Source organism: Vanellus vanellus (assembly GCF_965231255.1).
Source record: "Vanellus vanellus genome assembly, chromosome: 6".
In the NCBI taxonomy this organism is placed as follows: Eukaryota; Metazoa; Chordata; class Aves; order Charadriiformes; family Charadriidae; genus Vanellus; species Vanellus vanellus.
In genome coordinates, this window is record NC_138911.1 from 34,171,255 (window position 1) to 34,184,573 (window position 13,319).

The 13,319-nt window shown below is 41.4% G+C and overlaps 1 protein-coding gene across 1 annotated transcript in view; it reads right to left on the reverse strand.

Moving 5' to 3' along the window:
• The window catches only part of RAD51B (RAD51 paralog B), a gene marked incomplete at its 5' end in the record, with an annotated part of 436,742 nt that overhangs the window by 142,048 nt on the left and 281,375 nt on the right, over positions 1-13,319 (reverse strand). The window contains one exon of the mRNA XM_082485944.1: positions 5,533-5,611. Coding sequence (XP_082342070.1) covers positions 5,533-5,611 — 79 coding nt within the window. The remainder of the gene's footprint in view (positions 1-5,532; positions 5,612-13,319) is intronic.

Here is a 13,319-nt window from a genome sequence, read left to right on the forward strand (position 1 = left end):
TGCTTTTTTGCTTTCATTATTACAAACCTGTTAGAAATAGCATGAGGTTTTCAGTGTCCTGTGGGGAATACAGCAAAAATGTTCTACCCCACAGAGATCCTAACAATGATCAGTTCATCTTTATCCCTCCAACAGGGCCGGAAATCACCAGTGGCACTGCAAATCTGTTACCATCTCAATAGCAATGCACAACTTTATTCCCATTAATCTGTCTTCCACCCATTCACACATCAAGTACAACCCTGCGTCATTTTACAGATTATATCCATGTTGCTCCAGACAAAGGTCACTTTATAGTTACAGTTCTTCAATTGAATAAAAGCTTTTGATGCAGTAAATCACTGTCTCTCACTGTTCAAACTCACACAATACAATACAAATAATGCTGCCCTTTCTTTCAGAATTCCCTTTCTACCTCACTACTCATTACCAAAGCATTTCTTTACAAAATAAAATGAGGCACTTTTCACTTGCTTCAGCCATATAAATTAGTTATAGCACTTTGGAGACTGTTTGCCATGCTGCACTACAAACCCAGATCCTATGCTATTTTGAGACCAAAACAAGCCTCTTTCATTACATTAGTGACAAATGAAACATAACATACCAAGATTTAGCTGTTCCTAGATCTTTTCCCCCCGAGTACTGCAAAACTTGAAATCTAAGACACACTCTTCCTAGTGCCACATAACTTTTTTTTTTTTTTTCTACTTAGAAGCCACCGGCTTCAATAAGACATTAGAGGCAAGGTAAGCATGGTTGTGCACAGAGAGACACGTGTGCAGTGGAAAAGAGGGCAGGAGAAAGGGTGCACTAATCAACTAACTAATTGTCCACTCCTGTCCACAAAACCCAAACTCTTCCCTTTAGCAATACAAGGTATTATGTCCTTTCTTTGGGTAGTGAGGGGAGCCAGTCAGCATGAGACACAAGTTTTGAGGTTAAATTTGCAGATAACTTTCAAACAGAAGAATAAAACATATCAGGATAAATCTTAATGTCAAGTACACTCATACAAAACGGCAAACGTTTAATGGCAAGAGTGCTTTATTTAGCACTGAAGGTCATAACAAGAACTGAGGCCAAAAGCTGAAGGTGGACAAATTCTAATCTGAAATACAGGACAAGTATTTAGCAGCAAGGTAGCTAAAACTTGAAAACACTGTCAAGGCAAACCAGGAAATCACATTTCTTAATGTCTTCAAATAAAAGCGAATGTCTTTCTAAAAGAAATGCTTCTGTGTAACATAAGTTATCAGATACCTGAAGGAAACATGCATGATATATGGGAGGTCAGTTTGGATGAACTGCCAATTCCGCTCATCTTTAAACCCTACAAAACTGAAAATAAATCATTACTCAAAAGCAAGTCCTAGCTCACTACTATTATTTGCTTTATGTTTTCAGTGCTTCTGAGCTCTTTCAGTGAAAAGCAACGTTAATCACTTGGTTAAAGCATTCAGCAAAAAGTCCAAATAGACTCTCCAGTTGGCATGTTCCCTGCCAGTAGACTCTCCAGCCACCATGTTCCCTGTCTTCTTTTGCAGCACTATGCTCTTGGTAATAGAGTGCATTTATTTAGATGAGATGGAATGAGACTTACTTCTATGGACAGCTGAGCTACCAGTTGCCGATAGCTAGGCTCTGCTGCTAGCTTGTATTTATGTCCCAGAACGCTGCTGCTTCTAAAACTAGATTTGGACTATTGCCCACAGCTTAATACTGACATCAGCTTATTCAGCCTATCTTCTTTTTGGATATGTATGTGCGTGGCTAAGCGGCATCTTCTAGTTCAGCTGACCTAACCCAGTATGTGCTACATTCAGCTTCAATGGAACTACAACTAGGCATAACAGCCCAGAATCTGTTCTGACTGATACATCAGGAACAGAATTACCAGCTGATAATTTCCAATCCAAACCAGAAATTATATCACTGCCAATGAGAAAAATCATCTCGTGACTTGCACCCTTAATCAAGTAGATCTGGAGCTTTTTTACTGTTATTCTTCTTTTTGACAGTATCACTTCAGTCACTTTAACTAGTATATTGAATTAGGGAAGCAACGGCAAGTCCTCAAACAGAATACACAAACAGACAGTAAAAATTCCAGTATTTTGTGGTGCTCAGATCCAGGCTTCTGCCTCTCTGTTTAAGATCTCTACAAAATAGAGATCTGCTGTCAGACTGGATTTTGCAATCACAATTCAGGTTCATCACAGAGTCACACTGTACAGCACACCACTACATTACATGACATTGTGTTGCAATGTAAAGCCAATTGAGGCTTTTTTGGGGTTTGCACTCCACCCCCTCCACTGCACACAGAGCATACTGAAGCAATGAAAGGAAGAGACTGAAGGCTGACTTTCTTTGCTAAATCTCTGACCAGTCAATCTTGCTTTCCAATCATGAAATTTCATTTCTCTAGTCTGCAAGGGGAAATAAAAGAATGAGCGAACAACTGGATTCTTTTCCTCCCCGAACACTTCAAGTTTATAAAAGCAAAGAAGTTTTCTCCATGCCACCCTTGGACAGCCTGGGGCTCTGCTCTGACAGTGTAAGAGAAGCTGTTTTGCCTTCACTAGGGTCTCCTCTGAACTTCTGTGCTCGGACTGTGGCCATGAGATGCAAAGATACCAGGGAAACAGAGCAGCGATTTACATTGACAAAGAGGATTTTGATACACTCCTCCAAATGGGGCAGCATTACCATCTTAATAGCCTTTTGCTCTCAGCCCTCTTCCTGAGGACGCTGGAGATTTTTGCGAATGGAGAACAGTTCCGCTTCCCATTTTAACTGCAACAATAGCAGAAGGGCTCCTTAAACTGCATCAAATAGAAGCCTGTGAAATCCCTAACTAGCCGCACTGCCTCTCCTGCCGTTTTATTATCCTCCGGCCCACAGAACAAAAGGGGGGGAGCTCCTCCTCATTTTTAGCCTATTCCACACACCCTAATCCCTCAGAGGTGGCAATGGAAATTGCTTGTGGAACTGTTAAATCACACTTTCACTTTGTCTTTCATTCCCCATTCACCCTCACTAATCAAGGAGTTTCCAGCCACATTTTCCGATATCAATTTGTTTATGGCCTATTGGTTAATGGTCCCGGGATGGGACCCCCTGCGTAAGAAGAAAGAATCCTGGGCATTTCAGCCAGCTGCTGCTTCTCGCCAGTTCCCACACCCATCCACTTGTTCCCATCAGCCGCCCTGAATGTGCTCACCTCCTGACACCAACTGAATTAAACAACAAAGCCTGAATGGGAATGCTGCCTTTGCAATCAGGCTCTGGGACAGATTCCACTTGTTAGCGCTATAAGATGTCCCTCAAGCAGCAACGCAGGGACACTCCCTCACCGTCTGACCCGTGGGCAGTTGCCTTACTGACATCTTACCTTGCGTCCAGCTTCCCTCTGGAAAGAAGCACCAGCTACAACTCTCATAAAAACTCTAGCCTCTCTTGCACGAGGCAGCCTGGTGCCACTTTCTGTATCTTATCCAACACAGCCATTTCCAGGTGATTTGCTCACTTCCTCCTTCCATAGAAATAACGATCATTGAAATATGGGATGAGGACATGCAACATTTACTTTGTACAGCTCAGTGAGATGGCTCACTTGTAAGCGCTTACAAGTGTCTATAAAATAGTCTGGGGCACATTATCAGGGGAACAATGCCCTTAGTTACTACCCGTCTTGGAGACAAATATCTAAAATGGAAACATAATGGTGTAGTCAGAAACTAATAAAAGGCTCACATAAAGACGAGCTTCAAGCTGCCTTCCAAAATGTACAAAGAATGTCTGATATCAAGACAGCATTTACTTAGAGAAATCCAAACTGGTATCTCATCTGTTTTTAGAAAAACGGTGAATGATATTTTAAACGTGCACCCCAGAAACATATGGATACAGGGAAAACAGCAATTGCCATACTCCTAATAGAGTGTTATCCTTCTATCAGAGTCCTGCTCCATCATCATTACGTGTTACTAGGCCCATTTGTTCTTTAAAGGTAGGGTTCAGTCCTTGGTAAACTATTTTCCTAGCTTACAGAAAAGACCTGAAACAAATAAAGACCTTCTCTGAACAAATGTTTCCTGTTTCCGAAATGGGAAACCTCTCTTTCTCAAAGTTTCACTACATTAGTGCCTGAGGACAGAGCAGGAAATTGTCTGCCTTTTTTTATAATGACCAGAAACATCTCTGCAACTGAGAAGATATTCAAGATAGAAAAGTAGCTTGTCTTCTGCCCTGTACTGAATCAAAACATGTCTAGAGCAACTCTTGCAAGCCATCTCAGTTTAAACTAATAAAAACTGTTTCTAGTTCCCGTAGCCTGTTTAAAATGACTGGTACCAAATAAAGCAGACCAAATTCACAGAATGGCATCTAAGAACACGCTGGGTATAGTATCCAAAGGTTTAGGAAGCACCAGATGGACCCTCACATTATCATTACGTAGATGTATCAAATGGAAGCAAAAATGCACCAAAAAATGCTTTTCTTTCTTCTGTTTTCCTACATTATGTATCACCAGAGATGTAAGCGTATTTAGTCATTAGTAAATGTAGATATGCTGTTGGTCTGGTACAGCCTGTTTGAAGGTGCGAAATGATCAATCAGAAGGAAGAGAACTGTTCACATACCTTAAAAAGTTCATAGTGCTTTATGGGATCAGTGATTCTCAATCACTGGAACCTGAGAAACAGTGATATTTGCTTTTCTTAATGCCATGGCTGCTGTATCCTCTGAACACAAAGTGACAGGCACTGACTAGTTTTATTTAGTCTGCTAAACTGATGCAGCAATTAGGAGCCAAGCTGCATATCAACAGACAGCAACTCAACAAAATTGATCTATGAATGTCAGTCAAAAAGTAAGGACATTAAAGAAAGATTTATTGGGATAAATGGGGGAAAGGAGGGAAGAGCTGAACTTCCCGTTTTGCTGTGGTCTGAAAGTACGTGATTTAGGACATGGCCACAAGGAACCCTAGTTCCCTGCCATCATGGTAGTAACATCCAGCTTTTCAGTACACTACCTCATATCCTAGAGAATCTGAGGATTATTTATGACCATGGGGCATTAGCATTAAAGTGATCACAAAAATAGAGAGCAGATATTAATTTCCTGTATTTTTATTGATGTCAAGCCATTTGCTAAAGAAGAACCATTTAATAGAGCATGTTATTAATGATAGATGGGGGTGTTTCTCCCGGAGAAACCTACCCCGTAGGAGCAATGTTGCCAGAACCATTCTACTTTACCTTGAAAGAAAACAGGGAGCCTTGATTAATAATTTTAGGGTCCATTCATAGATCCATGGGAATATGCAACAACTAATGCAGTATAATCCAAGACAAAAGAGTGAACAAAGCAGAAGACTGCCCTTGTCAACCAGACTGTTTAAATATGGGGGGTTTAATTAGGTATAAACAGCACCATTTTCAAGAATAGTTGCTGTTATGTATGATCAGCCTGCTTAAAATACTAATTGTAAAGGCAAAACAATCAATGCTCTGGTCTTACCTTGAAGAACCAAGCCTGATTTCTCAATGGTGTAGAAAAAAGTAGAGAATGGAGAAACAGGTGATTTAGCAACCAGGATCTGCAAAACAAACAAGTAATATGTAAGTACACATCACTATAACATACTGACCAGAGCTCAAATCCATAGAATAATGTCACTGGATTTAACTTTCAGAAGTGGCAAAGCATACTGCAGAAATAATGATCTAGTTATTGATCTAGTCCTGTCACTTCTAGGTAGTTCAAGTCTTCTTATATGCATGTACAGATCATGCTGCAATTTTAAAAGGATTCACAGGTCACAAAAAACCACCATCATGAAAGGAGCAAGCTTTGCAGTTTTTATTAGCATCCTGTTAAGTCTAATCATTCCTGCTGGTTCAGACAGTTGTACTCAGATGGGAGATGATTTTGAGCAAAACTGCAACTGCCACTGTGTAAGGCAATTTTAATCACCATTAGCTGTTCCACAGATGCACCCCTTGGCTCCTCCAAGAACTCCACCCTCCATCTTCCTCCTGCTCCTGGCAGCACCATGGTCCAACCGTGGGTCACCACATCAGGGACAGCAGCATGCCATTGGATTATCTGGATGTCCTCGTTTTCAAAAGAGGCAATGACCGAGTCAAGGTTTATCCAAGGATCCTGTCCTTGGAGTTTCAAAATAGGAACTGGAGTTCCCTCCACGTGTATAGTGCAATTGAATTTAGCTTGGCATTCAGGTGTGCTGACCCTCTGTGGTCATAGAATCATAGAATGGTTTAGGTTGGAAGGGACCTTGAAGATCATCGAGTTCCAACCCCCAAATTCTCTGGCTCCACTAGGGAGGAACCATCCTCTAAGGAACATGAGCTGCAGCAGAGCTCTGAAGACAAAGAAATGGGCTTGTTGGCAGGGTAGGGGACATGGGATCCACAGGGCCAGTCAAAATCCCACAAACACGCCATTCTTTATGGTTTGGCTGTTTGATTCTTGCTGATTGCCGTGGACTGCTCCCTCACAGCTTGCCTCAAAACAACCCCCGTTCTGTCATCTACGTGAAAGTGACGTTTTAATGATAAGCTCTGCCCAGAGTGTGATCAGCACAAGCAGTGATCTAATGGTCCCCATGCAGGTCCTGCAAAAGGCACTGACAGCAGTGGCTGAAGCGGACAGTGTGCTGCCTCTCTGCCTCTGGCACACAGCTGCTGAACAAAGCTGGAACACCTTTTTCCCCTTACCTCCTCAACAGCTCGGAAAGGCCGGGAATGGAAACCAGCCCTCCCGGTGGTGGCCCTGCACCCTGGAAGAGCCTTCCCGCCCTCCCAGCCCCTGAGGACATGGTTTGGGCAGGTGGTTCCCCCTCAGCCCGCCCTGATGCTGTGAGGGGATCTGCTCCAAGCACAGCAATATGGCAGAGCCCAAACCGTGACTACTGAGGACACAGAGCAGGCCTGCCGACTTCCAAGTACTGATTTCATCTCACCTGGCTGCGAGGCCTGCCTAACAGCGTGCTGTGGAACCATCCCGCACCTCTGTGCTTCAGTGTCCAAAGCCCTGTCAGATCCTACACCCTCTCCGCCCAAGACAGGCAGCCCTCTGTCAGATACATCCAAATACAAATTTCTTAGAACTACAGACAGTAACTCTTACTTTTAGAGGTATGGGGCACCAATATATCCTGCTGGTTTCAAATGGAGCAAAAAAAACCCCATTATTTCCAAAGGTCATGCCCTAATTCTGCCAAATATTCAAGCTGTAAAGGTCACTGCATATGAATTTCAGTTGGTGGTGTCTAACGATCAGCAGGAAAACAGTGAACAGGTTTTATAAAAGCCAAGAGAGACTACAGAAAAACAAGGAATTTCACACTCACCAGGACTGCTCATGTTTCACTGAAAAGTCAGACCATACGGAATCACTTCAAAGATATACAGAACTGGGACATTTATTCCTAAGTGTAAGATTAACAATATCAAGCACCAGAAGTTGGAGCTCTGCAGTGTCCTTACCTAACCAGAGGATTTGGCAGCAAATTCTGCTGCAGAATCAAGGCTCGTGCAACCTTCCTGTAGCACTAGAAGTGCAAAGGGTATTTGTATAGTAGGTAGGCTTCATTTGTATTTGCATGTAGCCTGCAGACAGGACCGGGCTTAGATGTCTTGCAACTGTTTCTCATCTGATCCTGATACAGGCTGAAGAAACAAAATCCTCATACCTGGGGTTCTTCAAATATAACCATTATTACCCATGTGTTCCCACAGCTAACTAACATTTTTATGGTTTTCAGAATTTAAACCAAACAGTCTCCCTTCTTCTTGAGAGTTGGCTGCGGGACAGAACTCAGAGGGTTGTGATCAGCGGCACAAAGTCTAGTTGGAGGCCTGTAACCAGTGGTGTCCCCCAGGGGCCAATACTTGGTCCAATTTTGTTCAATATATTTATTAATGACCTGGATGAGGGGACAGAGTGTATCCTCAGCAAGTTTGCTGATGATACCAAACTGGGTGGGGTGGCTGACACCCCAGAGGGCCGTGCTGCCATCCAGCGTGACCTGGACAGGCTGGAGAGCTGGGCAGAGAAGAACCTAATGAGGTTCAACAAAAGCAAGTGCAAGGTCCTGCACCTGGGGAGGAAGAATGCTAGGCACCAGTATAGGTTAGGGGCGGACCTGCTGGGAAGTAGCTCTGAGAAGAAGGATCTGGGGGACCTAGTAGACAGTAAATTATCCATGAGCAAGTGATGTGCCCTTGTCGCCAAAAAGGCCAACGGAATCCTGGGCTGCATAGGGAAGAGTGTGGCCAGTAGGTCGAGGGAGGTCATTCTCCCCCTCTACTCGGCACTGGTGAGGCCACAACTGGAATACTGTGTCCAGTTTTGGGCTCCCCAGTTCAAGAGGGACAGGGAACTGCTGGAGCGAGTCCAGCGAAGGGCAACTAAGATGATTAAGGGCTTGGAGCATCTGCCTTATGAGGAAAGGCTGAGAGAGCTGGGACTCTTTAGCCTGGAGAAGAGAAGCCTGAGGGGAGACCTTATTATGGCGTACAAGTATCTAAAGGGTGGGTTGAAGGAGGATGGAGCCAGGCTCTTTTCAACAGTTCCCAGTGACAGGATGAGGGGCAATGGGCACAAGCTGCAACATAGGAAGTTCTGTTCAAATACACGGAAAAACTTCTTTACGGTGAGGGTGACAGAGCACTGGCACAGGCTGCCCAGGGAGGTTGTGGAGTCCCCTTCCCTGGAGATTTTCAAGACCCGCCTGGATGCAGTCCTGAGTAATGTGCTCTAGGCAATCCTGCTTTAGCAGGGGAGTTGGACTAGATGATCTCTAGAGGTCCTTTCCAACTCTGAAAACTCTGTGATTCTGTGATTTTGTGATTCTTCTTCAGCCAGTAAAGGCAGGCACATAAAGACCACAAATACAGCCAGAGAACATCAGACCAGTCCAAATGTCAATGTTTTCCTTTCAGTCATATGAAGCTGGCAAAACCACCGCAGGATGCGATACAACCTTTGCGAACCATTCCAAGTAGGAAAACTGCCACGCTAGCACTTTCCCCTCTTCCACGTTAATTACTGTTCTCACTGGAACGAACTCCTGGAGACAAGAGAGGCATGTCACATCCCACACCCTTGACGCACCTTGACAAAACCTGAATTCCCTTGCCCATCGTTATCCCCTGAGCCAGCACTTCCCACTGACAACTCTGCCAGGAGGACCGCAGAGTGCCTCCTGGTGCTTCGGTCACCCCCTCAGCTCTGGGAACACGAGGGAGAGGATGGGGTGGAAAAACTGTGCAAGTGGCTCAGCAACAGAGTCTCCCACAGCAGCTGGATGTTTAATCGGAAAAGCCAGAAGTGAAACAGTTACAAATCTGATGTCTAAGGTCAAATTTTTGGCATTCTGTGCAGTACTATGCACATAAATACTAACCTATATACGCATGCACACTAGGCGCAGTTGTACGTGCAAATGGATAGACATTCAAATAACCCCATGTACATTCTGTTACTGAATTTTTATGCAGCTACAGTATGTGTATAACTAAGTATAGCAATGAAAAAATGTAACAAATCACACCCTTTCAGCAGCACATCACAGGGCCCCTCTGAAAGGCTGCTCCACAGTTACATCTGAGGCTCAGAATAGCTTCCGTTTCAGTGAAACGGGAACAGCTCAGAATATTCAAAGGTATTGCTTTATTTTGTATGTTTGCATACTGAGAAAAATAACCTTTAACGTATGATTGCATATATCACAACCAGATGGAGTACATACAATTCTTTTTTATCACACCAAACTCCACATCAACATAACTTTTTTTAAAAAAGTCAATACGTAATTAGATTTGTGTTTCAACCTAAGAGAAAAAATGTAAAAGGTCATTGCAAACCATCCTCTGGTTGGAATAGCCAACACAGAGTAGGTTCTTATGTATACACATGGAACTTAGAAAATATATAAGGAAATACATATAAAAAAAAAGAAAATGATGTTTTGGAGGCCAAGAAGCGGAAGTATAAATCAAAGATTACCAAAAATCAAGGTAATGTTGACCCTGGAAAGGCTATTAACAATATCAAAAAGGAAATAAAAATTTGAGTGATAATGAAATGACACTGGGGTAGTGATTAAATATATTCTAGATACGAGTGAAGAAATAATCATCTCTCAACAAGCAGGATGATGCTGAAAAATAAGAAAGGCAGAATTATCTATATAATATAGATATAGAATTAACAGCTGAGTGGAAAGAAAACTGCAGGAGCTTCTGCATTCAGTAGAAAATAGACAATCTCTATCAAAAAAACATTATAAGAATCCGCATGTGAATTTAGATCTGATAACTAATATTTGTCATATGTCTATGAAACTGAAGATGATGGAACATAACTGAGAAGCAAACATAGCCTTCAAAGGGCAGAGAAAAAAAACCATGTAAACTGCTGAGTTGAGGCCTGTAATCTGATTTCAGTATCGTGCAGGGTTTTAGAAGTTTTTAAGGGAAGAACAACTAAAGACTTGGGAAATGGCATAAAACGAAACACAGATGTCATGCCAGACATACCTGACATCCTCCTTTGAATTTTTTAGAAATCTGAAAGAAATTGGACCTCATCTATTTGGATCTCTGTAAAGCTTTTAACACTGCTAAATAGGAACTGATCATGAAGAAACCAAGGATAAGCACAGAAGCTGTAAGGCAAAAGGGAAAACAGTCAGTTATTGAAAAGAAAACACTTCCTGGGTAAAGATTACTGACCCCACAAGGTGATATAGGCAGGACGATGGCAGATCCAATTGCAGAGTGCACCACCACATGCACCTGGCAAAACCAGAGACAGATTGGCGTTTCTGCACAAGCCAGTAGCAAGCTTTAATCTGGCATACCATGTACAGTACAGGTCACTCATGAACTCAAACTGCAAGAGATGGACTGTATGCTGGTGAGAAGATTGCAATGCTCATTGGAAACACCAATAGAAAAAATTAGCTCAATGAATCCAGCAAAAATGAAGGCTGACTGTTGCCTATGTGTGTAAGTGAATGGGGAGAAGGGAAACGAGAGAATGGAAGAGGAAGAAAGAGAAGAGCTTCTCAAACTGACAACACTGGCACAAGAACAAGCGTGCAACCATGAAGACATTTTGGCTAGAAATTTTGAAGTTTATAATCATCAGTAAAGTGAGATTCTGGAAGAGCCTTCAACTCAAAGAGGCAAGGTTAAAAAAAAATATTTTTAGGATTCAGACTAAAATATTTATGAAAAGGATACGAAGCTGTGCCTGGGATGCACTCCATGACCTATGAAGTCTCTTCAGGTCCAATGGGCATCCTAAGAAGCCCTGCCAACTCATCTTTTACGCTGATAGAACCAACAGAGTTGGAATAATACATACTAACAATGTCCCTTGATGGCCCATATGCAACTAAGGATCTTTGTGGTCAATAAACCAAGAAAAAGTTGCTGGTTTTCAAATACAGAATTTATAATTTAAAGTCTTGTAATCTCTATCTTCTGGTGAGCATCTGCTCCTCTCCCTGAGATTCCAAGCAGCCACCTGAGCATGTGCACAACACAAGGGGTCTTCCAGTATAACTCAGAAGCAGACAGCTCAGGCAGAACAAGCATTTCTAAAACTCACATATATCTAAATTTATGTCCTGTTCCAATTCCAAATCAGTCCTGGCCAAAAACTGGAGAGAGAACAGAAAGGTTTATTATCTGAACCTGGATCTGAATCAGAATTCTTTATTAACAAGCTGAAACAGAAACCTCTTTCCACAATCTTACTTTCCCAAACTTAAGATCAAGAACCTAAATTTTCAGTCCAACATAAAAGAATTCCCTGGTTTCTTTTTTGCTTCATGAAAAGAAAAGAAAATAAAACTCCACTAATGTTCTTGATGTACGTAAAGGAATGAATTGCTTTGTTTCCTAACCAGATAAGCGAAAGACACACCCTTTACAATAAGCACTATTTAGTCAAGGAATCAAAACCAAAATCCAGGCCTCACCAGAAATTTTTTCGTATCGACACTTCCGTGCAGTCAAAGTTGAACCAAAAGGAGTACGTATTTTGAGATAAGTACACAGTAATGATAAATAATAGTCTAAAGAAGTTAACAAGCATTTAGATTACAAAAATGATTTTTTAAATGGTGAAATAAATAGAAAATAGACCTAGAAAAATGATGAAACTGTACTGAGGTTTTTTAACTCATAGTATCCACGATGCTTCTGGAATGCTCTCCATGAGCTTCTGGAATGGAATATAAAAACCAGATGCAGTCATTCTTATGCTGCTGTCCTAGTAAAGTGTGAATGAGAGAAATAGATGAGAAAAGTAAAAATCAAAGCTATTTTAAGTTTTGCAAAGTCCTAACTTTACAAAATGGTCAAATCTTCGTTTCCTTTCTTTCCTTTCTAGCACCACGTTTCCCTGTCAGGAGGTTTGTAATAATTATTTATTTGCAATAATGTAGAATAAACATTAAACAACTGAAAAATGATTTCTGCCATGAGGCACATTAAGAACACAAAGGTACTATAGAAGAAGAAATATATCACCTTGATGAAAAGTGAATAGAAACTGGATAGATGCCATTAGATTAGATAAAGGAAGATAAATGGGAGACAAGCAGAGGAGTTGAGAAACAAAAGGCTTAGAGAGAATTGATGATGACACCATAAAAATTGTACATGAAAGTTTGTTTTTTAATTAGGGAAAGCATTTTTATTAATAAAGTTTATTGGTTATAAGCTTTCTGGAAGAGATGAATCACAGAAATTGATTGCAGAAGCCCAGGAGAAAATACTAATTATTGGGACAACATCCCCTGTCAATAGCAACGAAAGTGATGAATTGGAAAATGTACTGGATGGACTTTCAGAAGTCGTCTGATAACCAGAAATCAAGCCAGTGTCCTGCCAAAAAAAAAACCCAGTAAAGAAGATGGAGGGGACAGAGTCTTATATCAAATTAGTTATCAAAATGCCAGGATGATATACTACCAAACATTGAAATGATAAGATATTTTGACTGAGCTATGAGCTCTCACATGGTAAAAAATATACAATTTTATAATGGAAAACTAACTATTTTAACAAAAGTAATGGACTAAGATATTTCAAGGAAATATTTGAGAAAATCAGCTGTATTAACATTTAATACATCATTTTTGTTTAGACTAGAAGGACATCCAGTTTCTTCCCCATTTTTTTACTGAGACTATTACAAGAAATTGGTTCTTAGCAATGACTGAGGAACATGAGTGAAACCATTCGAAGCCTCTTAAAGTATGT